The sequence below is a fragment of the Cryptomeria japonica genome, chromosome 11 (assembly GCF_030272615.1).
Source record: "Cryptomeria japonica chromosome 11, Sugi_1.0, whole genome shotgun sequence".
NCBI lineage: Eukaryota > Viridiplantae > Streptophyta > Pinopsida > Cupressales > Cupressaceae > Cryptomeria > Cryptomeria japonica.
Genome location: NC_081415.1, coordinates 532661282 through 532689075, shown reverse-complemented (window position 1 = coordinate 532689075; position 27794 = coordinate 532661282). Strand labels below are relative to the sequence as shown.

The 27794-nt window shown below is 35.0% G+C and overlaps 1 protein-coding gene across 6 annotated transcripts; it reads left to right on the top strand.

Moving 5' to 3' along the window:
- The first annotated feature begins 4193 nt into the window (after positions 1 to 4193).
- Positions 4194 to 27446, top strand: LOC131066466 (uncharacterized). Of its 6 annotated transcripts, XM_058001222.2 has the most exons (8): positions 4202 to 4359; positions 8078 to 8166; positions 8452 to 8548; positions 11712 to 12691; positions 12930 to 13047; positions 26724 to 26819; positions 26923 to 27040; positions 27135 to 27446. In XM_058001222.2, the coding sequence occupies exons 2-7, from the start codon at positions 8108 to 8110 to the stop codon at positions 27004 to 27006; spliced, it is 1434 nt and encodes a 477-aa protein (XP_057857205.2). In that variant the 5' UTR covers positions 4202 to 4359; positions 8078 to 8107; the 3' UTR covers positions 27007 to 27040; positions 27135 to 27446. The 6 variants fall into 6 exon arrangements, 5 of the variants coding, with proteins under 5 accessions (XP_057857205.2, XP_057857211.2, XP_057857208.2 ...); XM_058001228.2 differs by lacking the exon at positions 4202 to 4359 and having other exon boundaries at positions 8115 to 8166; positions 8452 to 8598; XM_058001225.2 differs by lacking the exon at positions 4202 to 4359 and having other exon boundaries at positions 8115 to 8166; positions 8452 to 8699.
- The last annotated feature ends 348 nt before the right edge of the window (positions 27447 to 27794 follow it).

Genomic DNA, 27794 nt, shown 5'->3' with positions numbered 1-27794 from the left:
CAATTCTAGGCTTGATTGATGGTCCTATTTTCTACTTCTCTTTCTCTTGTCTAGGTTAACGGATTGGTGGAGTTTCTTTCTTCTCCTTCTCTATACTTCTTAATGTGCCAATTTTGTTTTATTTGCCCTTATCTCTTGTTAACTTGATTTCAAAATACTCTTCCTCGAAAATTATTCGTAGTGTTCCATATCTTGCTCTTGTAGACCTTTTTTTCTTTATGTGGTATCTCTTTCCACTAATATCCTTCTTATTTTATAAGACGCAGGGGATGGGTCTTGGTCTAGGGATTGTGATTCTTCATAACACCTTTTCATATTATGTGATGTTTTCTTATTATTAATCACATTTCATTACTTAATGTTGATAACTCTTTCTCTAAGTTAAACATGACATTGCTATCTTCTTCTATCTCTTCTCTCCTTAACTTCTTTACACTTTTGATTGACTAATTAATCAAATATTTTTCTTTGATGGATTTATTATCTTCGTAGTTTTCAAGAATTCAATAAATATAGCGTTCAATTTATTTGTAAGGTTTGATAGATCTGATCCAATTATTGATTTTTTAAAGAGATGTAGTATGGCTGGAGCCTCGATGATTCTATAGTTCTCTACTCTTAACTTCTTAGGCTACCCATGTTCCTCTATGCTCTTATCCAAATCTGTTAATTGATTCTCTTTTCTAATGTGAATTCATATTCTCCCATTCTCTTTGGGTTTGCCACACCCTCTTTTTTTCAACTCATTTTTCTCTTTAATCTCTCTTTATTTCTTCTTGTCTCCTTTTTTTCCATGGGTGTTTTTGGTTTGGTGTTACATTACTCCTTTATCTTATCCCATGGTAGTTATTTTATAACTTCTTTTTATAGGTCACATCCTTCAAGGGATTCCTTTCAGAGATCTCCTCTTCTATTCTCAATCCTCTTGATGCCTAACTCTCTCTCACGAGATCGATACCAAAGAGAGAGCGTCACAATTTATGAGAAAAATATAATTTCTCCCTTTATTCCTATTGTTCATATTGAAATTAAATTTCTCATTAATTTCCTTTGTACAACTTAACCAAGGTCCCAACAACGAAACCAATGTTAACAAGAAAATGGGGGAACATAGATCGAAGCACTAAGCCCCAAGTACTTTCTATGTGTTGTATTTATACCCCACACTTAGTAGTACGAGAGGGATAATGAATTAGTTTGAAGTATGTATTAAATAGTTAATAGAATCAGTAAATAAAAACTAATTGCCATACATCATAACACATAATAGATATAACTCATGGTATATATGTTCACCATGTACCAATGATATGGGATTCACCCTTCTTATAATCCCTATTCTTCTATTATTCTCTTCTGTATTTCTATACATCTCTATCTCCGTATCCATCCTTCTCTTTGGTACATTGTATCTTTCCTTATACAAATATCTACTTGGTGGGATGTATCCTTTACATCTTAATAATATCTTAGAGGGTGTCTTTTCAGATAGAAGCTTCACAACCTCTTTGTAATGGTTTGTGGTGGGATCTTTGCGATTGTTTTGGCTCTAGTTGATCTCCTACTAATAGAGGTGTTTGGTTGTCTATTCATGTGCCATCTAAGAGTTACTTTTCTTATTAGCTATGAGCTAGGCATCCACATAATAAGCCACACATGAAGATAATTGATATTTGTTTTGTCTATTGGCTATTCATTATCCTAGACATGGATATTTGCAAGTAGTTTTTGTCTCTTATTTTGGGTTATGATATTGGTCCTCCCTCCTGCAATTTTCTATAAATTGGAGTTATGGCATAGTAGTTTTATATGATTCAGTTGCAAGTATCTAGGTGCTACCAAATTAATTAGAGAAGTGTATAATTGTACAAGTCTTGGTGGTTGAAGATTAATAATATACTTGTCGGGGTGAACTCACAAAGCTGGTTCCCACTTTTTGGTATGTCCTGATTTTTGCTGAAATCATACATTTTTTTAAAAATATAATGATTTAAGCTTTAAGAGGTCCCATTTTAAGTAATTAATTGAAGAGAGTTAAATCAAAGGCTCTTAGATCAAAATTTCTTGGATGGAACCTCTCTACTTCTAAATCATACTTGCAATGGAGTCTCTTTTGCATCTATCAAATGCTGATAAACAACCAATTTTACATTAGCTTCTGGGGGGTCAAATTAATTCATTTAAAAGTTTTTTTTTAAAAAGTATTTAGTCCTTATTATAAGATTTACAAATAGTATAACAATTAATATATTTAATTTCATTATTATATTTTTATTTTATTTCTTATGAATGTAGGTTTTTCACCGAACGTGAACTTCTTTGTTCAATGCATTGGGAAAAATAGTAAACTAATTCAAAAAAAATCTGAAAAATATCTATGCACTAGGTATTGATGTTTTCTTTCCAACCAAAAAAAAGAAAATTGAATTTTGATATATATAGAACAAGTTATGTGTTCAAACGTACACCTATATCTAAATTATAATTAGTCAAACTTCAAAACTTAATAAAATGATAAATATTCAACATATCACTATCAAACCAACTGCATGCCCTGGTTATTGATGTTACAAACCAAAATTCAAAAGAATTAAGTTTTTATCATTTATACAAAAAAAATTATGCGTTTCAGGATACACATCACTCTTAAAAAATGTTGTTTGCTGTAAAAACTACTTTTTGAGGGAGATGGAAAAATCAACAAAATTTTATTCAAACAAATTTGAAACAAATATATTTAGAATCTACAAACAAGATGTTAAAAATCACTAGTTTATATCATCTTCAAATTCTTAACGATTTAGAAGTTATAGGTGTCGGAAAGTGAAGGTTTTTTTCAAAATATTCATATAAGTGTCAAAGTTGGTCAAAAAGTGGGAACCAGTATTGTGAGTTCACCCGTCGTCTTTCTTGTGTGGAGTTTTTTCCTGAAAGGGTTTCTCCATGTAAATATGGTGTCTCATTTGGCTTGCTAATTTATATCTTAATGTTGAATGTGTGATCCTATACATCTCACTTGGTTGATATAATTTTAAGATTTGCAAATGTAGTTTCACCTTGTTCTCTCTCTCTCTCTCTCTCTCTCTCTCTCTCTCTCTCTCTCTCTCTTTTTGCTTCACCTTTCTCCTCTTTTATTCCCCTCCCCCTCCCTCTCCCTCTCCATAAACTGAGCTATCCCTCCCTCTCCCCCCCCTCCTCTCTTATCTCTCTCTCTCCACCTTTCTCTATACCCCCTCTCTCTATATCAACCTCTCTCTCCATTTCTATTCACAATCTATTATCTATCCCTCTATCTATCCTCCCTTATTTATCTCCCCCTCTCTATTTTTCTGTCCACTTATCTATATTTGCCTATTACTTTGTGTCTCTTTGTCTCTCTATCCCTCTCCCCCTCTATCTTTATCTCTCCCTCTCCCTCTATCTTTCTATCTATTTATCTCCCTCTTCCCTTCTTCCTCTATCTTCATCTCTACCTCCATTTTCCTCTACCCCTCTATCTCTAGATTCATCTCCCTCTTCATAGACTTTTATATCTATATCTCTTTTTCTCTCTAACTCTGTCTCTTCATATTTCTTTTTTCATTTCTCCACCTATCTCTGTCTTGTTATCTTTCCATCCCTCTCTATCCCTATATCTCTATCCCTCTCTCTTCCATCTCTATATAGCCATCTCCTCTCTCTTTATCCCCCCCTCTCTTCTGCATATCCCCCTCTATCTCCCTCTCCCTCTCCATCTCTATCTTCCTCTCTATCTATATCCATATCTCCATCTCCTTACCTAGAGCTCTGTCACTCATTCCCCTATATCTCTCCCTCTCTCCCTATTGCAAACATAACATGAACCAGTTGGTAATGGAGCTTGATTATCTTCCCGAGTTAAAGGCTTTATTTCAACCATGTTTGGATCCTTGTAATTGAATGCATAGTTGATTTAAAGTTATCATTTCTATATTAACACCTTTGTTGCACAAACAATATCAATTGCTAATTGACTTACTAATTGACCTCATGTATTACACAAACTTATACGACTAATAGACCAATTATTTTCCTAATTTACCTTTTACAACATGCCCATTGCACACCAGGCTACAATTGATAATTTATTTCTTGCGTTATTTATTTATTTGGCTTAGATATTTTGTGTAGGTGGTTAGTTTTCTTACGAAGGGATTCGTCTCCATAGAACCAAACAGTAATTTTAAAAGTTCCACGTAATTAATTCGTATATAAGAAACGCTCACGCAACAGTAGGCTAAAACTTGAAATTCTAGTTCTCATTTCTAAGTAATAAGAAAGGCGGCAAAAGACTTTCTTCTGTGGAACGCTTTTCATTCATTCAATCCTCTGCACACACAGGTACTAAAAGATTTCTAGCTGTTTTTTCAAAATTCGACCCCTTTTAACATAATAATTACTGAAAACAGACCTTAATTTTCTTGTATTGAAATAGACTATAGAATTGCAGGTCTGATGCTTTTAATGGCTTTTGATGTCCTTTTGAGAGCAGTTTTTGTATTCAGACATGTTTTGTCAATTCATAGGCGCAACTCAGTTTGCATTTTCAGTTTCAACGCTCATTGAAATTTTACTATCAATAGTTATATTTTATTTGAAAACTTGAAAACCCCAGAGCGATGGAATGCCATAATGGTAAAGGAGGCATCTGGATGTTTTCGTCATACGGATGATAATAATAGCTTCCGATCATTTTATTTATCTTGGTGGGCTTCTTCTTACTGATCGGAAATGTTTTGACCAAAAAATCAAGAATTAATTCGCCTAACAAGGAGAAATTGAAAAATATTTGCCAAATTTGTAATATAAAATCTGCGTGAAGTTAATTGATTTGTGAAAACTTACGAGTAATCTTTTGAAATCCTATGTTTTTCCTTATAACTTAGGCTTAGTGCATATGCTACTTACTTTTGAGGATAGAAAGATTTGATTCTCTCTCCTGCTCGTGGTGCGAATGGGGCAATCTAATTCTCCTATATTGTTGTGCTTTTAGTTTGGTTTTATTTTAAATTATAGCCTCTTTTTACAGTTTCATTTGACTCCTGCTACTTTCTAGTCTTATAAAGTTATTTTGCTGATCACTGCATAATAGTTTAATCTTCCTTTCTTTCTTTCTATGTTGGTTTATGTTTCCGGTCCATGCGTTGTGTTTATGTGGGGGCGTATGTTTAAATGAACCTGTATTCTCCTCTAGTTGAATGTCCTTAAACAGTCATCAGAAAGATAATTGTTATACATTAGCTGAATGAGCAATTACATAAATATACCAGCGTTCCTCAATGCTTCTGCAAGACATGATTTTTTTGATTATTCATAGCTCTTGCTCTATTTGTAACCTTAATCGAGTAAAACTAAACGATAGAGTGAGATTGATACAAACCAGTATATCCCACATAGAGCTGACCTTACCATCTAAAATAAAAATAAATGATGTGAATGTCCACTAATGGTGACCACAGCAGGTAAATGGGATTCAGTATTAAGTTTCAATAGCTAATTAGGAATTTCAAGGTGACTCCAACATTTAAAACTAAAATATATATTTTAAGGAAATAATAGAAGTTAAATAAGAGGTGGAACCAAGAAAACCAAAGCAGGTATATACCTTAGACAAAAGAGTATACACAGAAAATGGTTAGCTGGCAATGTATACTGTGGGCATAGAGGATGCCATTTCGAAATGGGGTTATGAGAGTATATGATTAAAGGTTTGGATATATTACATTTGAATATTTTTGCAAAGAAATACAGGAATTGGTAACATGGATGGGTTCCTTGTTCCCGATTCCAAATTTGCTGCTAATGTGATATAAAGCGATGTGATATAGATGAATAGCATGAAAGTAAGATCCCATGGTAAAAAGAGAACCGTTGATAAATCCTAGAAAATCTTTATTTGATTGAGGCAGAATTACAGGAGGCCAAAGTGCCATAAGAATTGAAATGTTCTGTTAACTCAGTCTCATGTGAGGGTTGGTCAATTTATCAAGACTCTAATTTGAAATTTCACAATCAGGTTTGGAAGAGAACCAAAGTACTTGCAATAGCCTATCTGACATGCAAACTTGAGGCCACACGATGTGTAAAACTTCCATCAATTGGCTAAGAAATCTTTATTTATGCAGGAGCATATAGCAACAATTGTTGTCTCTCTTTCAAGTTTTGACAATAACCATTTTGTTGTTCATTTCTGTTGGAAAATCCTGAGTGTGATGCTATTATTATGCTTTCAATATTACATCAGATCTTGCAAATCTTATGTCTCACATCATGATTTATTTACTTATTTATGTATCTCCAGAATCATTTAAATGACTGCAATTCACCGGTAAGGCTAGGAAGTTAAATTTTAGGGCTCAAAGATGACTAGTTTTAGGAGAGTGTGCCTGTGGCTAATATACACAAACAATATAGGCAACTGTTTCTCTTCTTCCCAATAAGTATCCCTTTACCTCAATTGCCAAATCATGGTCTAGTGAAGAGCAAGGGAAGATAATTGTTTTGCAAATATCTCTTAGGTATGTTGGATGTGCCTTGTTTAAACCATATCATTAATTTTGATATTTTCAATATGCAACCAAGCTTTTCCTGGATGGAACTTTTTTGCGGCAGCAGGGATTAATCAAAGTGCCATATTGATGGATTGATCAAAACTTGCAGGGAGTTACAAAGTTAAAACTTGCAGGCAGTTACAAAGTTGGAACTGCACCCTAGCCAATCTTACGAATTCTCAGAGACTTGGCAATATATTTTTCAAAATAACAGATATTTAATTTTTAATTTTTGTAGTACAATGAATTAAAAATAGTAAAATACAAATAAATTTTAAAGTTATTATTCAAACATACCTCATATTTTATAATTTTCAAACACTAAGTTGATGCTCAAAAATCTTGTTTATTTTGTTTTTGTTATTCTTTATTTGTTCTTTCTTTTTTGACATTTGAAATATTTCTGGATGTTAGAAATTCCTATCAGATATTTTGGTAATCTGAAAATGTTTTCAAGAAGCAAGAAATTCTAGACACCAAAAACGGATGATTCCTGGGGGGTTTTGTGATTCCACAATTCTGAATGGGATCCAATTCTGGCATTTTGGAGGCAGATTCTGTGATCTTGGAAAGAAGTACGCAGCTTAGAAATCTAACATCAATTTTTTTTAAAAGCGAGAACAATTTGGAATATTGTCAATATCAAGGAACAAAGGCTAGATAAACAGGGTTTATTTAGACTATGATGAACTACTTTTCCTGTACTTCCAACAAACGTAGTGGAGATGACAAATACTAGTCTAGATGTGCTGGCCAAAAGGGGAAAAATATAGGATCTCCCACCAAATCTTGAAGGATTAGTATGGAACAAGATTGAATGCCAAATCCATCCACACGTAGGCATCACTTGATGTTTACAGCTCTTCTTGTATTAGAAATTTAGAACTAGTTCTTATGACTCCAACAAACTCATGTCCAAATAGTCATTGTAAATAAACATGTTGTTTACATGACATTATAAGATGATATACAACCCACTAGAAAATTTACTAGATCCAGGTGTAAAAGATGTAATATCACAATGGCAGATTTATTACAAACCCAATAGAGAAAGGTACAAAGGTAAAGACAAAGTTAAAGGTATTTTTTAGGTCACTTCCAGGGAGACAACAATCTGATATGAGAGATCCCCCTTTGGAAGCCTGCAAAGAATTTGTTTTCCATTTACCTTATATAGTGTATTCAAATTTTGTGCTCTTGCATTTTGACCTCATGACCAAGCTCAGTAGTAAACTCAAACCTGCCAATCTGCTTTCTTGTAGTCAATGTTGGTAGATGTTGACTACCATACATTTGATGCCTCAAGTTATGATAGTTAAAATATTTTACGAAGAAAAATAAGTGGGAATGGAAGAAATGTAGACTATGTTTTTTAGCTCTGCGTTATCTAAGCAATATTTTCTGCATTTTTGTTTCTTGGAAAAAGATATATTATTTCATATTTTGTATTGCTCTTTACATTTGAAGGCTCTGTGATATTTATCCATAAATATTGCTATGCTTTGCAGGATTGTGTTCCAAATATATATTTTCACTTCATGGCAGCTGCAACTTGCCCCTTTTGCGAAATCCAATTTCCATTATCAGAAATCGAGTGGTATTTTTCATTTTATAAATTTAAATCCTCTCTTGCTATTAGTTTTATTTGTCGGGCTGCAATTTAAAAATTTGCATACATTCAGTTTAGTTTTTAATCTCCTTCGAACAAGATCATTATAATTTTTTTTATTTCATTCTCTCTTGTGTTCCATTTTTCATGCATATTAGCGGTACATGGTTTTCAAAGACCCTTTATGCATTGTGACAGTATTTAATCTTTCAAATTGCTTTCTAAAAGTACATGTTTTAGATCTAGAAGCTAATACTGAATAGCTTGGTACAGGCACGTGAACAGTCACCTTGACGAGGATGAATTTTCCAGGGATAGAGAGCTTGCTGTCCAGTTGGCATCTAGTGCTGAACCTCCTCTACAAACGATGGTCTCTATCTTATTTCAGAATGTGTGGTGCTAATTGACTGACCTAAATGTGTAAGGCTGATGAAAATAATGGTTCTATCTGAGAAACCTTTGATAGTTGTGGAGGAATGATATGAAAGAAGATATGCATGTATGAGCAAAATCTGGTTAAGGTAGCTTGGAGCTATTGTCTTAGTAACTTTCTCTTAACCATAATAAGGAATGTTGTGTGAGGTATATCAAGTTTCCACCAATGCAAAGATGCGGAATACATAACTTGATTGATGACTGTTTCTTACCTTTTTTATGATGCTGCAAAAATATGTAATTGTAAAGGTACTGTACCATATAATCTCTCCAGACATGGATGACCTTAGAAAGCTAGCTTATTCAATAAATTTTATACATTATTATTTGACATTCAAATGGGCTCAGTAGGTAATCTGTATTCTATTGTGAATTTTGTTTATTTTCCTGTTCTTCAGTTAGTTGCCTGGAAATGTACGAGAATATGAGATCATAATAAACATTCTTATATGTTTTTTGGATAGATAATTGAGGGAAGCCATTGAGGTCCTCTCTCATGAGAATTGAAACATCTGATAAAAATGAGGAAAAACCTCCTTAAGAAAATATTCAACTTTTGGAGAATCCTAAAAAGCCTACCATTATGAGTAATTATTTGCTCATCACTGAACTTGTTCATATCAAAGAAAACATCCAATATCTTGAGCCAACTATCCAAATCTTTTGCAATGATCTAACCTTTGCATGATTCATTATCTACCTTGGCTTTCAGCTTGAATGGTTTGTAGTGCAAGTTTCCTCTCTTGCTTTCTCTTTATCGATGCTGCTGCTTAGCTTTCTTTGTTCTATGTTTCCCCAAGAAGAGACGTTTTTTCTGCAACATTGTTAGGGATTGCTTCCTTGGAGATGATTCAACTTATTGAACTAATAACCTATTACATGAGTAATACTTCGCTCCATGCTTTACATTTTGTGCCATTTCATCTGACATTTTATTATTTTGAGCATTATTATAATCATGGTATAGCTATTTAGTCAATATTACATTGTGGATTTATCCCACGTGTCACATGAGGCTGTAATAATATAATAAGTGAATATTAAGGGTGTGGATTCATCCCACATTGGTTCTACCTCATAAATCTCTCATTCTGAGGCCTTAATTGTTCCAGATTCATCAATGTAAACATATCTACAGCTATTTCCAAGCACCATGTTCTTTTTGGCATGTTATTGTTTTTGTTTGATAATATTTGTAAGTAAGATCCTAACAAGTGGTATCAAAGTTCTTTCTAGGGCTGCATTCTATAGTGACAACAATTTAGTGGCATGCTACAACTATCCACCATATACTCTAACTTTGTCTAAGTATGGGATTTTGGTGATAAAAAAGTGGTACAAGTAATGGGATTTTAGCCATTTTTGGCCCAATGTGTTTCCCTTGAGATTATCTAGGTTAAAAATCCTGTGATAGTGGTTTTGAAATATCCTAAGACGGTGTGAAGTGAGCTGGAATTTGTTCCACCAATACCTAGGTCTCAACAGTTATTTACAACCCCGAGCATCCACATACATTGGAAGACCCTCTAGGATTAGGAGAAACTTTACCATAGGATGCCATTGATTTTTTGAAATCTATATTGTGTTGGTTGGCAGTTAGTGTTGGGAAGTTACTTTGTTCGTATCTTGGAGATAGGGTAGTGCAGCTGTAAGACAACAGAATCCTTTGTAGGTAAAGCTCTAAAATACTGGCCTAGTTCACTATTCATGAACAAGAAAAGTATGTCAGAGAGCCTATTGTTTAGGCACCCCCTAGCCTAGAAATTTCCTGCTTAAACCCTATTAGTGGACAAATTCAAGCATATTTGGTAGATCCAAAATAATTCATACAATAATATAGTGGGTTAGTGACCTGTAGCATTCAGAAGGTGAAGCAATTGTGCTAGTTGCATCTTAGGTTTTAAGCTCCTATACATTCTGTAATTTGCAACTTCGGGCAAAATTCTTACAAACTAGGAGAAATTTCAGTGTTTTGTCAAGAAAACCAGCCTACAGCTTATTAACAGTAAAAAAGTCTAGGGTCACTTATTTTCAACCATTTACAAATTGTCCCAAATTAGCTGTCTTGTCCCAAATCTGTTTTGCTTTTGAATTCCTCCAAAATTTCCTTGTCCTTGTGCTTTGGATTTCAGAGTGAGTATCACACACTTCCTAAACTACTAAATTTTAATAAGAACTTTGCTTTGATACCAAAATGAAATGTAGTAAATTAGTAATATGTTTCTATGAAGTTAATTTACTTGCAATTCATTACAACTTTTATTCATCATTGAATTGGTATTAAATGAACAATAAATTGCATCGAAATACTAGTAATTTGAGTGCAAATAAGAGAAAAAATTCACCACTAAATTGATACAATAAAGACTTCTGTTTCTGAGGTATAGGGCACTGAGAACTTAAACAAAATAAGGACATTTGCTAAAAAATCAAGTTGTTGATGGAGGGATGGTCACAAATAGGACTGTTTGGCAATTTTCTGAACATGTGAGGGGTTTTAACTTTTAAACCCTTATTTGTTTATGCTTCTTGCAACAAATTGCATTATATATGTTCTCCTATGTGTTGATTTACAACTTGGTTGTTGTTTCATCTAATTGGCAAGGGCAAGGAGAACTATAATAGGTTCCTGTGGGTTTTCTGCTGTAAAATAAGTTATTTTGAAATCCGCATTTGGACTAATTGTGTTCTTTTTTCACTTATCTTTCAAGAGTTAACATCAAGACATTATGTGAGGGGATGCATTTTACTTTTTAGTGGTAAAAGATGGCTACTATACGTTGGAGTTATAGATTATCACAACTCCTTTTATAGTAATTGCTAAAACTGATGGCGATGGTGTGACTGCACATGGAAGATTCTCCCTAGATTTTTTGAATGTGCTCACTTGCCCCCCTATGCTATTCAGATTGCGCTAAGTATACTTGCACTGTGATGAAATAAAAAAATGTATTAGCTCTTCCCCTTCTTATCCTCTTTTGCAAAAGAGTTTAAATTGGTTACAATTATAAGTTTGTCATCTTTTGTATTACAAGTTAATTGTGAATTCAGGGTTTATAATTGCATAATTTAGGCCTATTTTGGGGTGCTAATTGCAGGGGGGTGATATGAAGCTTGCAGAGTGTTGTTCGTCTGAGACTGCATCAGAAAAGAAAGACCTTTTCAATATATTGGATGGGGATCATATTTATAATCAAGTATCTTGCTTAATTAGTTGCCAAACTAAAAGTAATTTTTACAGGATTGAAGAAGGCTTGATGAATTTATTGAGGAAGTGTTTAGAAGCTGAACACGGCCTTATATGCTGTGCTATTTCAGGCCATATTGATCATTTCCAGAGCACAAGATCAGAAGACTTGGGATGGGGCTGTGGATGGCGAAACATCCAAATGTTAAGCTCTCACCTCCTGATGCAAGTCTCTGGTGCAAGAGAAATGTTATTTGGAGGCTCAGGATTTATTCCAGATATTCCATCACTCCAAAGGTGGTTAGAGATTGCGTGGCAGAGGGGTTTTGATATGATGGGTGCCCAATCATTTAATTTTGGGATATATGGAAGTAAAAAGTGGATTGGGACAACTGAATGTGCTGCTCTCTTACGTTCTTTTGGCCTTCGAGCACGTATTGTAGACTTCGGATGTGAAGCAGTTAAGAGCAGGAACTCTTTGGCTGATACTCCGAAGTTGAACCAGGCAGTTCAAGGGAGAAGTAGAGAGATGCTACATACTAATCATACAAATGGACCACTAAATAAATTTCTTCATTTTGAGTATCAGTGTGATGGCTGCAAAACTCACCCAATTAGAGGGTCTGTATTTACAAGTAGAGAGAGAGAGAATTTTCATGTTTGTTCTGCTTGTATGGACAAAGGAAAATATTTATTTTCTGAGTTTCTGGAAACTGACACAGCATGTAGTAGTACTATTACCAACAATGGTAAAGAATTCTATAAAGGCAAACCTGAAAATCATCAGGTGTTGGTTGATTGGGTCTGGAACTATTTTGTGGAGGACAAAAACATGCATTCAAAAGTACCTCTGTATCAGCTTCGGGAACGCATTATCACCAGCCAACGGACGTAAGTACCTATATCTCATTGAATTGAGGCATCTATTAAACTGGTGGATAGATTACTTTCTGTTGAAATATGTTATTTATATTTAATGTACACCTAAATGGCTGAAATTTATGATTTTAGAATTTAATCTTCATTTTAAAGTCTAAATCTGATTGTTGTACAAAAAACTTATAGATGAACATAAAGTCTATGAGTTGAAATATCGACCGTTAGATTTGATTTATCGTTATGCAATCAGGCCATTGTATTTCCAGCATAATGGGCATTCAAGAACAATTGTTGGAATTCAACGACGATACAAGTCACTAAATAGGCGTGATGAAGAAGTGATTCTTCTTGTTCTGGATCCTGCTCAGGTTCTATGAACATATCATCTTTGTTTCTTTTTTTCAGCAAAGAGAAATTGTCCTTCTGAGCGAGAAAAATTTCTACTATAATCTTGACCCCCCAAAAATAGGATTGTGAAAATAATGGGTTTACAATTAGAAAAAATAAAGTTGGTTTTAATCACTTTGCAGGTTTCAATTTTGTTACACTGTCATAACTAGTGTTATCTATGGAAGCTGCATTTACAACATAAAGACAATTTTATCAAACTGTGATCAATTTTTGTGAGAATATATCTATCTCTTTTGATTTTATAGCCCGTTAATAGTTTGTAGGATTGACACTTCCTGTTTACATCCTTGACAATCAACTTATATTGTTCATCTTGGTTTGTATGCTATTTTTATGGGGCTGAAAAGGGTCAATTTTGAAAGAGAGATTGTATATATTAATGAATATTATCTGGGTCAAGCAAGCGGAAAACAAGTTTGTTCATTTAGCCTATAGGTTGTAGGAGCATGTTTGAAATATAACACGCATTTTTTGGTATCTGACTGTACCTGATTGAAGCTTCAATTTTATAACATAAAAAGACTATTGATTTAACTGTGATCAATCTTTGTGAAAATATATACATCCTTTACAATAACTTATATCATCTTGGTTTGTATGCTATTTTATGGGGCTGAAAAGGGTCTATTTTGAAAGAGAGACTGTATAGGTTAATGGTTATTATTTATGCCAAGCAAGTGGAAAATAAGTTTGTTCATTTAATCCATAGGTCGTAGAAACATGTTTGAAATATAACATGTATTTTTGATATCTGACTATACCTGACACTTGGTTTAATGGAAAGGTCTATGTTACATATATATAATCAGTAAGGTATAGTCTAAGTACACAGGTTCTAGTTGATTTGAGAAATGGTTGAGTTGAACACATCTAAACAGCATGAGGTTTGGGATGAAATAGTTGTAAATGAAGTCAAATGGCTACTTAATCTTTGGAAATCGAATATTCCCCTTTTTATTGCAAGTGCAATTTTTAAACTCTTTTCTTCCACAATGGAAGATTGGGAGGAGACCAAAAATTCATGCTATTTAGTGGTCCTGCTTGTACCTGTTTTGATACTGGCGCTTGATAGGTTACTCTTAGGGTGGCCTCCCTGGTATAGCAAAATATCTACTTCCTCTTTCATCTTGTAACATGGTTTGTTTTTCTTGTTCAATGCTTTTTCCTTTTCAGTATTATTGAACTAGGAATTTCTGTTACATTAATATTGGAATCTGTCTTCCAGTTTTTAGCAGAATATAAAAAAAATTAAAATGAAAATATTCCATTGAGAATTGAAAGAATTGAATTGTGTTGCTTTTTCTAAAACTGAATATTTCATTCAACTTGCTTGTTTTGAATGCGAGAATCGATTGTTTATCAAAGTCTACATTAGGGTTTACTTGATTAATTGTTCTTCTTGCAAAAGGTAAACCAGATAAAATTAAGGTGGCAATGCCTTTGCTGTAGATATGCATGAAATAACAGAAAAATGCTATGTTGTGGGAATCAATAATTCATAGAAGAAAAGATTGTGATTAACCATAGAAATCGCAGACTGCCGTTGTTCATGTTTTTTTCCCTCCTAAAATCACCAAATTTTCTGAAATCTTGGCCAACAATTTTGACCGTTCATTTGCTGATTAATCACATTTAAATCACAATAAAATCATGTATGCAAAAATCATCTGAAATGCACATTTTTCTTTTGTTATCTTTTTATTTCGCACAAAAACTCATTCGAAAAAGGGTCAACGTGTGTTTAATTTCATGTAAAAATGTGTAGACTGAGCAGTAGATTCCGGAAGGTATGGTTTCATCCTTCTTCATTGCCGCCCTTTTTCCTCATTTTTTTCTTCTCGTCAACACCATCACGAGATGCAACATCTAATTGCTTGCTCATATTTCCAAGTGAATAGTGTGCCACTCAACAAAATGATGGAAATGGATCCTTTTATAGTCCACGATACTAGGCTATCTGTTTTTGGGTCTGCAAATGGCTTATATTATATGGGACTACTCCAGACTCCATGTAGGAGGCACCTAGCTGTGTAACAAACGAGGTTTACATACCCTACCCCCTAGAGGATTGCATTGGACTTCTGAAATAGAGACTTGAACAAGTGACCTTGGAAGAATATTGCAGCTAGAACACCCACCCCCTCACTACTTTTAGTGACTTGTTTATATTTTTTGGAATAGTTTTGTTGTTTTTTTGTAAGGCATGGAATTACCCCATTCATCAGGGTAGCTATTTGATTAAAAAAACTGTCATATACAAATATGCAATGGCTTAGATTTTGAAAATTTAGGTACCTTTTAAATAATAAAAACTTAAATTTTAATTAAATTATGGCTCAAGTTAAACTTTGATGGAGCCTCGAAAGGAAATCCAGGTGTCTCTGGCATAGGATATGTGATAAGGGATCACAAAGGGACAGTAGTTGGCAAGATGGCCATTCCAATGCCAATGGATACTAACAATATAGCAGAATTCAAAGCCTTGCACCTAGGCTTAATAGACTGTCACAGCATGGGTTCAGAAATCTTATAGTTGAGGGAGATTCAGCAATAGCAATTAATGCAACTAAAACAAGGAGAATTCCAAACTGGAGACTACATGCAATACTTGATAGCATTTTAGAGAATTTGACCAAGTTAGAGAATTTTGTTTCAGAACATGTCTATAGGGAGGCTAATACAGAAGCAGACGAGCTCTCAAAATCTGCAGCAGAAGGAATTTCTCTACACTGGTGGGAGGATAACAACAATCCTCGTGGCTTTAATCTTTAAGTGAAAATATTCTCCATATGCAGGGAAAGGCTTTGTATGTTGGTTTGCAGGTTTTCTGTTTAAAGCTTCAGATATCTCTCCCTGCAGCCTGGAAGTCTTTATGCATACTACAGCAGTTCAGTCCAATCACTCATCTGGGACAATATAATGAATTACCTCATGAGCAATGATTATTTCGTTCAAGATGTTGATCGAGCATGAATGTGCTTTGCTCCTCAAAAACTATAGTTGGAAGGATGACCTCGAGTCTATTGGTGATACCCTTGGAGATGGCCTTACAAAAACTGTTATAGAGCGAAATCAGCCAAAAGTTAGAGACTTATTTAGGCGCATGCTTTTTTGGAACCAAAAAAATGGTGGTATTGATATCTTTTAGAATTTTCTAGGATTTTCTTCAATCCACCACTCTCCAAAAGGCTTGGTGGTCTGAGGGCTTTGAGTTGGCCAAGAGATTGCTGATGCGTAATGGCTTCTTAATGGAGTCAATCTGATTTTTTGTTCCATTGATTTTGGTAGCATTGTGAAATTATTTAGTATTAAGATCTCCTTATTTCAACCATAATTCTCTAGGATTTCCAAAAAAATCTCTTGAGCCAACATATCTTCATATTGCCCCAAAAGATCTTTTTCTTTCAAAAAGTCTTCTTGAAACATTCTATGAGCTAAGGCATTTTGATTGAGGAGGCCCAACTCCTCAATCCTTTCCTTTTCCTTGAAGTTTTCTTAAATGAGGACTTTCTCCATTCCTTGAGTTGGTTCTTGTAATAGAATCAATTTCTTTGTGACTTGGAACATTTTGGTTCCACTTTGAATGCGAGCTTTAATCCACTAGTTGTTGATTAGGCCTAGAAGTGTCTCACAATGAAACTGCATCCACTTGAATTCAAAAGAGCACCTTTTTGAAGGGCAGGCTTCCAAGATCAAGTTTAGGAACAAAAAACAGTTTGAACTAGAGAAAGGAAGTATTGAAACCTCAATTAAGTGAGAGGAATGATGTCATCTTGAAAATTGCAAGAATTTGTCAAGCCTTTTTGCAATATTGATAAATCCAATTCTTTTGTTTGTCCAGGCGAAGTCACCATTTTTGGGAATAGCATCCAAGAGACCATTGGAATCAATAAAACTTTGAAAATCAATTTGGACTTGGCTAGCTTAGGAAAGCCCCCTACACTTATCCTTAGAGGAGAGGAGAGCAATGAAGTCCCCACCAAGAATTAAAAAATTCTTTAGAAAAGGAGATATGAAAATTGAAATTTGATATAGATATTTAGCAAAGTGAAGTATAGGTCAGAGTGAGGACCACACACACCAATCACCATCCAATAGGCCTTTGAAAAAGAACTTCTACTGCTACTCGATTAAAAACCTAGATGATTGTAATGGCACTAGAAGCACCAAACAATTGAACAAAGGAGCCTTCCCACCCTCGATAATGAGAAAGAAAGAAGCATCATCATCTAGACTAAGTTTGGTTTCTTGAAGTAGGACAACATCAACAAATTATCTAATCGTGCTTGATGCAACACCTTTTGTTAGGGGCAGTTAAGCCCCTGACGTTCTAGAAAGCAATCTTCATTGCTTTTCTTAGTTTCTAAGGGAGGAATAACCTCTCTTAAATATTATTAGGTAGTGATTAATTGATGCATGCCCTCCAGACAAGGCCAATTTCTCCCTTTTTTGCTTGTTCAATTTATGACCTATCTTCTTCCTTGACAATAGATTAGGTTTCAAAATATTTGACATAAATTGGTCGAGGAGCCTTGCCTCCACTATTTGCAAAATTTGACTCATACTAGTTTGTGTTCCATAGCCTAATAAAAAATCCTCATTAATTTTTCTTCAAAGGGAATTATGTCCAAAGTAGCCACAGGCTCAAGGTGAGAGCAACTAGGGCTGTAATAAATTGGACAAAATTTATGAGAGAGAAAGTGATTGAACATTGGACCAAAGCATGGTTGGGGTGAATCCTTAAAGACTTAATTTTTTGAGTGTTCTGGGACCCATTTTTTACCCCTGGGGTGGTCCTTGGACTCGTGCAAAAAACTTTGCATTTTTGGCAATGGATTGCTTATACTTCTACTTGCACAAATTTAGTCCAACTTCCAGTTGTTTAGTCAAGAGTTATGGATTATGGAATATCCATTGAAGATATAACATTAATTCGGGCCTAAATTCTTGAATCGCTTCCAAGTATCACTTTGTCTAGCTAAATAAATTTACCTAAGCAACCCTTGATTTTCAGTAGACAATTCTTTGACAAGTATTCCTTGGAAAAATTCTAGAGTTAGATCTAAATAGGAGCCTCAAAGATGCACATATCTAGAGTATTGAAGTTCAAAATCCACTTTTGAATGTATAAATAGTTTGAATCCATCCACCAAGAATCATGGCAAATAACATCCTTGTTAGGTTCCAAAATTGTAGGTCCTAAATTCTAGAACTCTTTTCTACCTTCAAGGCTTAGGGTTTGTTTTTAAGAAGGTAAAACATGGGTTCTTCAATAGATTTGGGATGGTTAAAGGCTAACCAATGAAAGTGGGTAACCTCTCCTACATTTTGAGCTCATCTTAAACTAAGGAGGGTGTCCCTAGAGGCATCCTTAATAGGTTTTTAGATCAATTAAATAATACAATAAATAGAACAATGAATAGCTATACCTAGATGCACACTTGATCCTTAAATTTGTAACATGGTCAAGGTTAATTAGCTACAAAAATACCTCTTATATAGCTGATAAATTACTCTATGTATCCACAGGTAATAATGGTAGTATAATCCCTTAAGATGTTTTCAATCAATATTTTATTGACATTGGTAGAGTATAAACACATTGAACATGGCTCTATAAATATATAATAGTTCACAGTTGCTTAGTAATATTCCTTGGTTGTATCATTGAGACATGGGTGTGTAATTCCGAATACCACTTATTACCATTGGTACTTGATTTTGTTAATTTTAGTGTGTGTGGAGGATCAAGGTCTTTAAGGTTGGTGCCTTACAAGCAAAAAATATTAAATAGCAATAACGGTATGATGCATAACAATCACAACTATTTAATGATCCTTTGGAGAAAGAGATTACTACACATGACGATATGCAATAATTTATAGTGCTGCAATACTAATCAAATCCATGTTATAGTCACACTAGCAATTGTAGTGGAAGAAAGTTTTACAAGAACTGCCAACACTTGGCCAAGGAAACATGATTATATACATCTACACAGTCAATTCCAGAAAAAACAATCAATAGCTACATGCATCTAATTCATTAGCTACCTCTTTGCAACTTCAAGAATATCTGTAATGGTGAATAAACTAACAAATTTTGAAACCCTATAATATGTTGCGTTTTAGTTTTCTGGGAAACCGCGAATGACCCAACACTTAGAATGAAGATAGAATATTTATTTGTAGATCTGAAGCATAGGAACTTGAACAATGAGATAGGAAAGTGGTTGCATGGCATTACTAAGATCACCCAAGCTTTAGTTGCATACAAAAATTGTCCCTTTAGGATTTGTAGAAATACTTGAAATGTAAAAAAAATCAATGTCATTTCATTTGCCATGAATTTGAGCATTGACATCATGTGGGTCCAGATGTACAAAGCTGAAAAAGGGCTCTTAAAATCCACTGAAAGGTGGCTTGGGAATGGTGTGAATGTATTGGGCTCTGTAATCTTCAATTGCTGCAATAAATTAGGGCGTGGCCACATGTGTCATTTCCTTATTTGAATCCATGCCTTTTGGTATAAACAATGTTCTAGGCACATTCAGATCTGGTCTGGTAGATATGAGGCCATATTGGCTCATTAATGGTAGCTTTTGTAGTTTTCTTTGTTATTGCTGGAAACTACTTGCAAATTTGTACCCAAATTGTGAACATTTTTTTTTGGGCTGGAGAAAGTCTTTTTAAGTGTTTGTTGCGTCAAATTTGGTCACAAACTACCATTTGGACATGTAGAGGGGTAGGTGGGACTGTGTAAAAGAAAATGTGAGTTTTAGGTCGTTGGAGGCCAAAGGTTGAGAATACCTCATACCACTTGTCAATTGGGAAGTCGAAGTGTCAGGGATTGAGGGTGATGAGGAAGTGATGCAAATTGAGACAAGTCCAAACAAACTATCTTGATAAGACGAGAGTGTCGAAATGTTGGGGATTCAGGTTCAAAGATGACTCATACTTGGTACTACTTTGAAGGCAAGCCCACATCTCTAACTCTATCATGATGTATAAGGGAATTTATTAGGTAGTAGAGTTTGGAGATGCACAAGGAAGAGTATCGAGGAAAAGGGATGGGCAAAAGTCCAAAACTAAGAAAGTATATAAAGGAATTGATGGGGGTTTTAGAGTCAAGTATGGTAGGAATCAAGGAAGGCCGCAACTTTAACTCCAATAGAATACTTAGTGAGAAACATTGAATTAGGAATCAAAAGTCAAGTATGACATGTGAAGGGCACTTGGGGAAAGGATCCTCTAACATTTTGGTCGAGAAAGAGTGAAAGGCATAATGGGATAAGGAGGTATGATAGTCTTGTGCAAACAAAAGTCTCAAGTGTTTAGTTTGCAAATTTTATTATTACTAAGGATTGTGTAGTTCAATTTTCTAGGGAGTAGGAATGCAAATCTTTAGTTTTGAAATTTTTGGGCAAAAGATCTTTGATTTTTGAGATTCGTAGTTGGATGGAGTTTGTTTAGAGTGTTATTGAATGCCTATCTTTGACTTTGCTTTCCAAGAGCTTCTTTTTAGTTCAGATTTAGTTGGAGGAAGATTGTGCCTTTGTGTGGTCTATGGGGCTATGGTTTAATGGCCAAAACAAGGGTGTATAATGGAAACCCTTCTTTGTCCTTGAAGCTGAAATCATTTCTTGGGTCCCTCCTTTGATTTGTTTTTATAGGCTCCCTTTAGGTTTGAGAAATATTCCTTTGATCAAAATACTGGTTTGACCCCAAAGCTGAAATCATTTCCTGGGTCCCTCATTTGATATGTTTTCTTAGGCTCCCTTTGGGTCTAATAAATCTTGTCTCGGTTAAATTATTGGTTGAACAAATTGGCAAATTTGTGAAATATGATTTTGAGCAAGAAGGTTTTTAGCACAATTTTGTGAGGGCCTTGTGTTATAGCTTTATCGAAACTCTTCAATCATATAATTTATGTTGTCTCTGGGCAAGGTTCATGGCTTCGATTTGTGAACCTTGAAGGTCTTCTTTTTAGGTGCTTCCAATGTAATAAGTTCAGACACAAGATTTTTGATTGTCACTCATCTAAACCCTCTTTGGTTTTGCCTTCAGAAATAGGCTAAAAAAATGGCCCACTTGATGTAGTTTTTGTTTGGAGGAATCATGGTTGTTTTATGATGAATATGTTGGAGTTGATCCCTCAATCCCACAGCTCCCAAAGATCAGCTGCAATCAAACACTTGTCACAAAACAAGAGGAAAGCAAAGAGCTATGGAGGCCAAAAGATTATTTATCGAGAAACATGAATCATATTGATTATGCAACAATTTAATTAACAATAATATTACAATGAGTCCTTATAAAGCAAAAAAATACTAAATATAGCATAACCTACAAATAGAAAAAGCACCCTAAGTTTAGCTTAAGTGAAATAAAATATAGGAAGACCTAACTACTCTAACACTCCCCCCCTTAAGCACAACTTAAGAAGTAGCTAAATATGCTAAATGCAAATGCAAAGAATGGGTCCTGACAACTAAGGCCCGATGAGGTACCCATGTAGAAATGAAAAAATCTCTCACAACCAAAGAGAAGGAGAAAAACCTTGTGGGAGAAAACTCCTCTCTAAAAGAGTGAAAGAAGAATTAAGGACTAAGAAGCCTCCAAATCAATGTCCCAAAAAGAATAGGAACATGAAGAACCTCCTCTAAAGCATGAAGAAGCTGCAAACGATTGTCAAAAAAAGACTACTATAGTGCTGAATGAAGAACCTCCTCTAAAACCAAGATGATGATCCGAATCAAGAAGACAACAACTGGCATGAGTGTCCCCAACGACACTAGAACAATGATTAGATGGCAAACAGAGGCAAAACATCTATCAATCGACGATACAGATGGCACATGAATTTGCATGAGTGACCCAAACAACACTACTCAACAATGCAAGTGTAAACTGCAAGTAAAAAATACAAGTGCCAATAGTCTGAAGAACATTGATTAGCTGGGGATGGAAGGTCACCTCCAAAAATTTGGAATGCAAGAGTGTCTATATAGTAAATGCTCCATCTCACCAAAATGCATGGGTGATCAGCTGCTGCATCCTCTTAGTACATAGGAACACATTGTATACGTAGCTCATTCCAAAGCGAAACCAAAGAAGCATTAGCACCAATGGTAAATCCTCTTGGGAGCAAAAATGGAGAAAGCAGCAAAAAGATACCAGCTTGGGAGCAAAAACAACACATAACTTCAAGAGGCAAGAAAATGTACCACCAAAAAAATATCAAATAAATAAAAAAACCATTAGATTAAGCTTTGAATCAACTTTCTAACAATATCTTGTTTGCAAAAGATGGACTCCAAATGTGCAACATATGGCCCTGGAGTGCAAATAGGAAGATAAAACTTCAACGGCTAATAAAAAACTCTAATACCAAAATCTATTAAAAAATAGTAAATACCAACATCACTATATATCCCTTTGAATGATCTTTCCAACGTTATCTCGTTTGCCCAATTTCGACACCATATGCAAAAGTTATAGCAGAAAGAAAAACAGTAAATTTATTCAGCTGATAAACAATAGACACAACCCTTTTGATTCGATTTTTACAAAATTTACTCACTGCATGCAAAATCTAAAAGAAACCTAGATGGTGTTTCAAGGCTGCAAACAAAACCCAAAAATATTTTTCTAAAAAAATTTCAGAGAAAAAGTTATGTCTGAATCTTGTTTTCTTTTGTTTTTTTAATTTTCTCGCAATATTTAATAAATTTTGGCAAACTAATGGATACCTAGATGGTTTTTAGTATCAATGGACAAAACCTTGAACGCCTTTTCCTCCAAGATGAGCTGATTTATAAGTGCTAAAAAAAATACCCACTTCCAAATTAAAAAAAATACCCAAAAGGCTAGATCTGGTTATCTTGTAATGCTTCTGAGAAAATAAACCCTCAAAGATTGAGAAGGGGTTTGTTGAATCCATGCTTTACCACCATGTTGGAATTGACCCCTCAACCCCACAGCTCTCAAAGGTCAGCTGCAATCAAACACCTATCACAAAACAAGAGGAAAGCAAAGAGCCATAGAGGCCAAAAGATGATTGATCCAGATACATGAATCATATTAATTATGCAACAATTGAATTAAAAATAATGTTACAATGAAAAGCACTCTAAGATTAGCTTAAGTGAAATAAAGTAGAACTACCTAATTGCTCTAACAGAATAGAGAGAAAGGTTTGGTTATTTCTTCAATTTTTGAGATTGGAGAAAACAAGGTTAGAGAGGGTGGTATAGAATTGAAGGATGATTTGGGCCATATAGTGAGAACGAATTTTAGTGGTTAGATAAGGGTTTTTTGGGGCTACATGATCTTCCCTCTCTTGAAGTTTTGGAAGGCCTAGGGGGTTTGGAGAAGCTATTCACCTCTTGGGAGAAATCAAAGAAATCTAGAGGGTGAAGGATAGAGGTGGAGATATTATGATAGGAAAATATGGAAGCCATTTGATTTGGTTTCCAATCAATAATGGAGGAGCTCCTTTCCCATAAGAGAAGAAGCTCAATTGCTCTTCCTTGAGTTTTTTTGCAGTTAGTACCTTGTTTGGATCTTTGTATGCTTTTATCGTAAATAAATCAGCTATAAAGGAATTCATCTGAATTAATCACACAAATCATAATAGTATTATGGCTTCACATCTCTTTTAAGGGATTGCTATGGCCTTAATAATTTCTCATTTGCATTAAAACTTTCAGTAACACTGCAGCACCATCTATTTTGTTGGGTTCATTTTCTTGGCTTAGGTTTGTTGCTTTCACAACACAAGATTTTGCAATTTAGCAGGTCAATCCTTGTATTGTCAAAGCAAGCCGGATCAGCAGTATTAGAGCAGTCTGTTCCTTATTTGTATGCCCCATTGAATGAGGTCAGACTATAGGAAGCATGGTCTCGAGATATGAGCCTTTTTTGGTTCAAATGTTCTCTAATGCCAGGCAAAGAGGAAATAAGAGATCCTTCTAAATTGTTTCTTGATAAAGTCCTTGAAAAGCAGGGAAGATGATGGGAGAAATTTCTTATATCCTTTCGCAAGTGTTGCTTGGCTTCCATCTCTTTTGAACATAAAAATGATGCAAACAAGTAGACAGAAGGCTTAACCAATTGGAATCACATTCTTTAGATATTTTTTTTCTTTGAAAATGAACATATTACATTTGCACTTTTAAAAGGCTCTTCCCATGCCCAAAAATGGTGGTTATCAAATTTTCTTCAAAACAACCAACAGGAAAATGAAGGGAATCAACGCTTGACCAAAGGATGTAAGAATACTACTTTATGAAGAATTATAATGACCAATATTAGAAGTTATAGCAACTGTGCCAGAGTTGAGGAGAGGCAGTTAATGATTTAACTAATACCACGTCACCAAAAGTTGTTATATGCAATATAGACACAATAGATTCCTCAAATACTACAGCAACTTGCAGTTATACATCTAAAAAGAAATTAAATTCTTGAAGGTCTTGACGTTGTGAGAAACCTTCTGTCAACTGCTAAGGTCAAAGAATAGTTTAAATGTAGACGCAAGAAAGAAAGCACTCCTGACAATAATGGCATCAAGTATGATGGTAAGCATCAGGGCCATTATTTTTGGTCAAAATCTCCTTTAAAGAAAGTTTTCCCTAATAAGAGTCCATAACAGGACAAAAAAATAGTTAAAGGTCACAAAAGCTAGGGACACTTGCAGAAGTAATGTGTTCAGATAGGTACTATCAGCTGAGGTGCATACCCCAACATTCTGGATCTAATGTTGACCCCAACATTGGAACCCCATGCTGGACAAGTACAAGAAAATCATTGAGGCCAATATGTACACTGTTACTGCCATGACACAACCTTGTCCCTCAGAGTTGGAGAAGGTATGGTCTCTCTTCCACTTAGAACAATCAGTGAAGCAAATTTCAATGCACTTCATTGTGGATGATGGCTATGAGTATTAGTATAAGATGCAGCTAATTTTTTGTGCATGTGGTTGAATTTTTCAATGAGTTCTCACCCTCAGCCATATATGATTTGTTGGTTTTTCAAATTAGAGATATATGTGTTAGGTAATGATGCCACCTCCCACATGCAATCAAGTTGTTTCAGTATGAAGTGCTCTATGACATAATGCACCTAAAATTGGGTGAAGTTTTATTCAGTCAACCTTTACATGGAAATGATGTGGTGTCTATCAATCTAGATCTTGTACTATCATCATCATCCGAGGTGATCTATCCTACATAATATTAGAGACATCTCCTAAGAAGATTATTTTTAATGAGTGCAAAGACATTACCACTTAGTGATCAACACCAAGATGCGAATATGTTTTCTTCTTCCAAAAATTTGCACCAGTTAGCAAGGAAATTGACCTTTAAGAAATGAGAATCAATTATTGCAAAACAAACGTGGCCTTAATATGGAACAAATTACAGGACTGTAAAGTATTCCTCGAACTAAGAAATCCTAGATTCCTTTCATTTATGGATTTTGTTGAGCAGAGGAAAGATGCAACTGAGCTATGTAAATGTTCCGTAAAAAACTGGGTACTCAGGAAGAAATGTTGATTGATTTGGTAATTGATTGTAAAGGAATGCATACAAACATTATTGCAACAGAAGATACGCAAGTTGAAAAATATGAAAGCTCACTACTTATGATTTTGTGGTTGGTTTTGATTGGTAACATGAGAATTTTTGGCCTGGCCTGAGCCAGGCGAGGTCACAAACAGGGGACATCATCCCCGACATGAATGCACAATATTAACACATGGTCCAAATCTGTGAGTTAAGTAGCCCAGCAGGGGCACAAAGCCAGCAAATGCACTGACCCAGTGAGGGTTTGGAGCATGAAGCTATGTTACCCCGAGTTTCCAGGACGGGGGGATGGGGAAACGGGTTTCCAGGATGTTTTTTTTTTTCCCGGAACAGTGGATGGCTATATTATTCGCTGCGATCAGGGATTTTCTTAAAAAAAAATTAATTGCTTTCTTTAATAAAAAATTTTAATGGCAGCGTCTGAAAACTGAAAAATATCTTTTATAAAAAAAATTGTTTTTTAATTGTCCCTACCGCCGGAAACAGCTATCCATCCCAGGGATGGTTAGGGGACGGCTTGGGCGTCCCCAGCTGTCCCGGGGATGGTCAACGGTCCCTGGAAAAAGTGTTGACTGTTTCTGAGTGTCCGGGACGGTTTCCGAAAATTTTCGAGGATCGGGGACGGCTTGGAAACGTTTCCAGCCATCCCCAAGTCCCCGAAACGGTTTCCGTTTCCGGAATGTGTTGCTTAAGGCTGGAAACGCGTTTCTGGGTAACACTGGCATGAAATCAACGGCATGAATGCCAGTAGTTTCAACGTGAAGGTTCAAACCCACATTCATAATGGGGTTTGAACCTTGGTGGCTACAACAACAATGCCACTATCTAATCATCACACTATTGCGAATGGCTCTTATGATTGTGATTTTACTCACATTAACATAACTACTTCAACTGGCATTGCTGGTTAGAAATTTTGATTTTTGTTTCTTGCAGAGCTCATCAACAAAATTATGACATTTATTGCATTCTATCTGAACTATGTGCACAACTGAATTTAGTCTTTAATGTTGAAAGTTGCTTACATTTTTTGGTATGCAGCGCACAGAAGAATTGGCCAGGGCACTAAGAGGAAACAGTGGATGGCAAAAGCTTGTCAAAAGAGGGCTGCATACTCTGAGAAAACCAGAGTACCAGGTTATACTCTTATTACATCACTCAGTTAGCCTCTGATTATCATCTGAACTGTAAAGCTTGTCTCTCTAATTTGCTTGTAGAATCTAAAGAGAATTTCCCGCAGTTATGTTATGTTGATCTTGGTATTGCTCATGGTGAGGAGTTGGAACAATTAAAGATTTTGGATAGTGAGGTGTTCAAATATTGAAGCATGATCAAACATGATATTCTTAAACGTTGAGGTAATCCCGACTCTGCCATCTTCAGTATACATCTTTTGTAATATGAACATGTAATTAATTTCATCATTATCTTGGGTCCATCCATCTTGCACAGGAACATGAACCCTTTTGAGGAGAGCCACAAGCAATAAAGCAAAATAATGTGAATCAAGTTGTGGGCTATGGCGACAGGAATGGAGATTTTCTATTTAAAGCTGTCTGTCTGTTGGGATTCTAGCACAAATCATTTTCATTCCAGAAAGAAACATACACATAAATTATCTACTGTCCAAATAAAGATTTGAAATTTGAAATTATACAAAAATACATATATAATTTCTATTTAGTTGAATAGTATGGCCTTCCCAATATATAAGTAAGGTTTGACTAATGTTTTTTACTAGTATAAATACAAATATGTTGAGAGATATTAGTCTTAAGTTATTTCATTTACTTAAGAGTTATTTTATTTTACTTTAGAACTCTTAAAAAAAAAGCTAAAACTATACTAGCATACCTATCTAAAGATATGTTTGCTAGTAATATATCTAATAAAACAAGTGACATTGCTATCAGAAATGAGGATTTATCACAAGTGTCAAAGTAAAAGTTCTTTTTTCAGGTCACATCCAAGTAAGACAGCGATTTGGCATACAAGACTCTCTAATGCTTGCTTTTATAGATTGTTCAGCAATTACAAAACCCTAACCCACTCCATCATATGACCTTTACTATAGAGAACGCATGCTTTCATCATTAGGCCTCTCAAAGATGG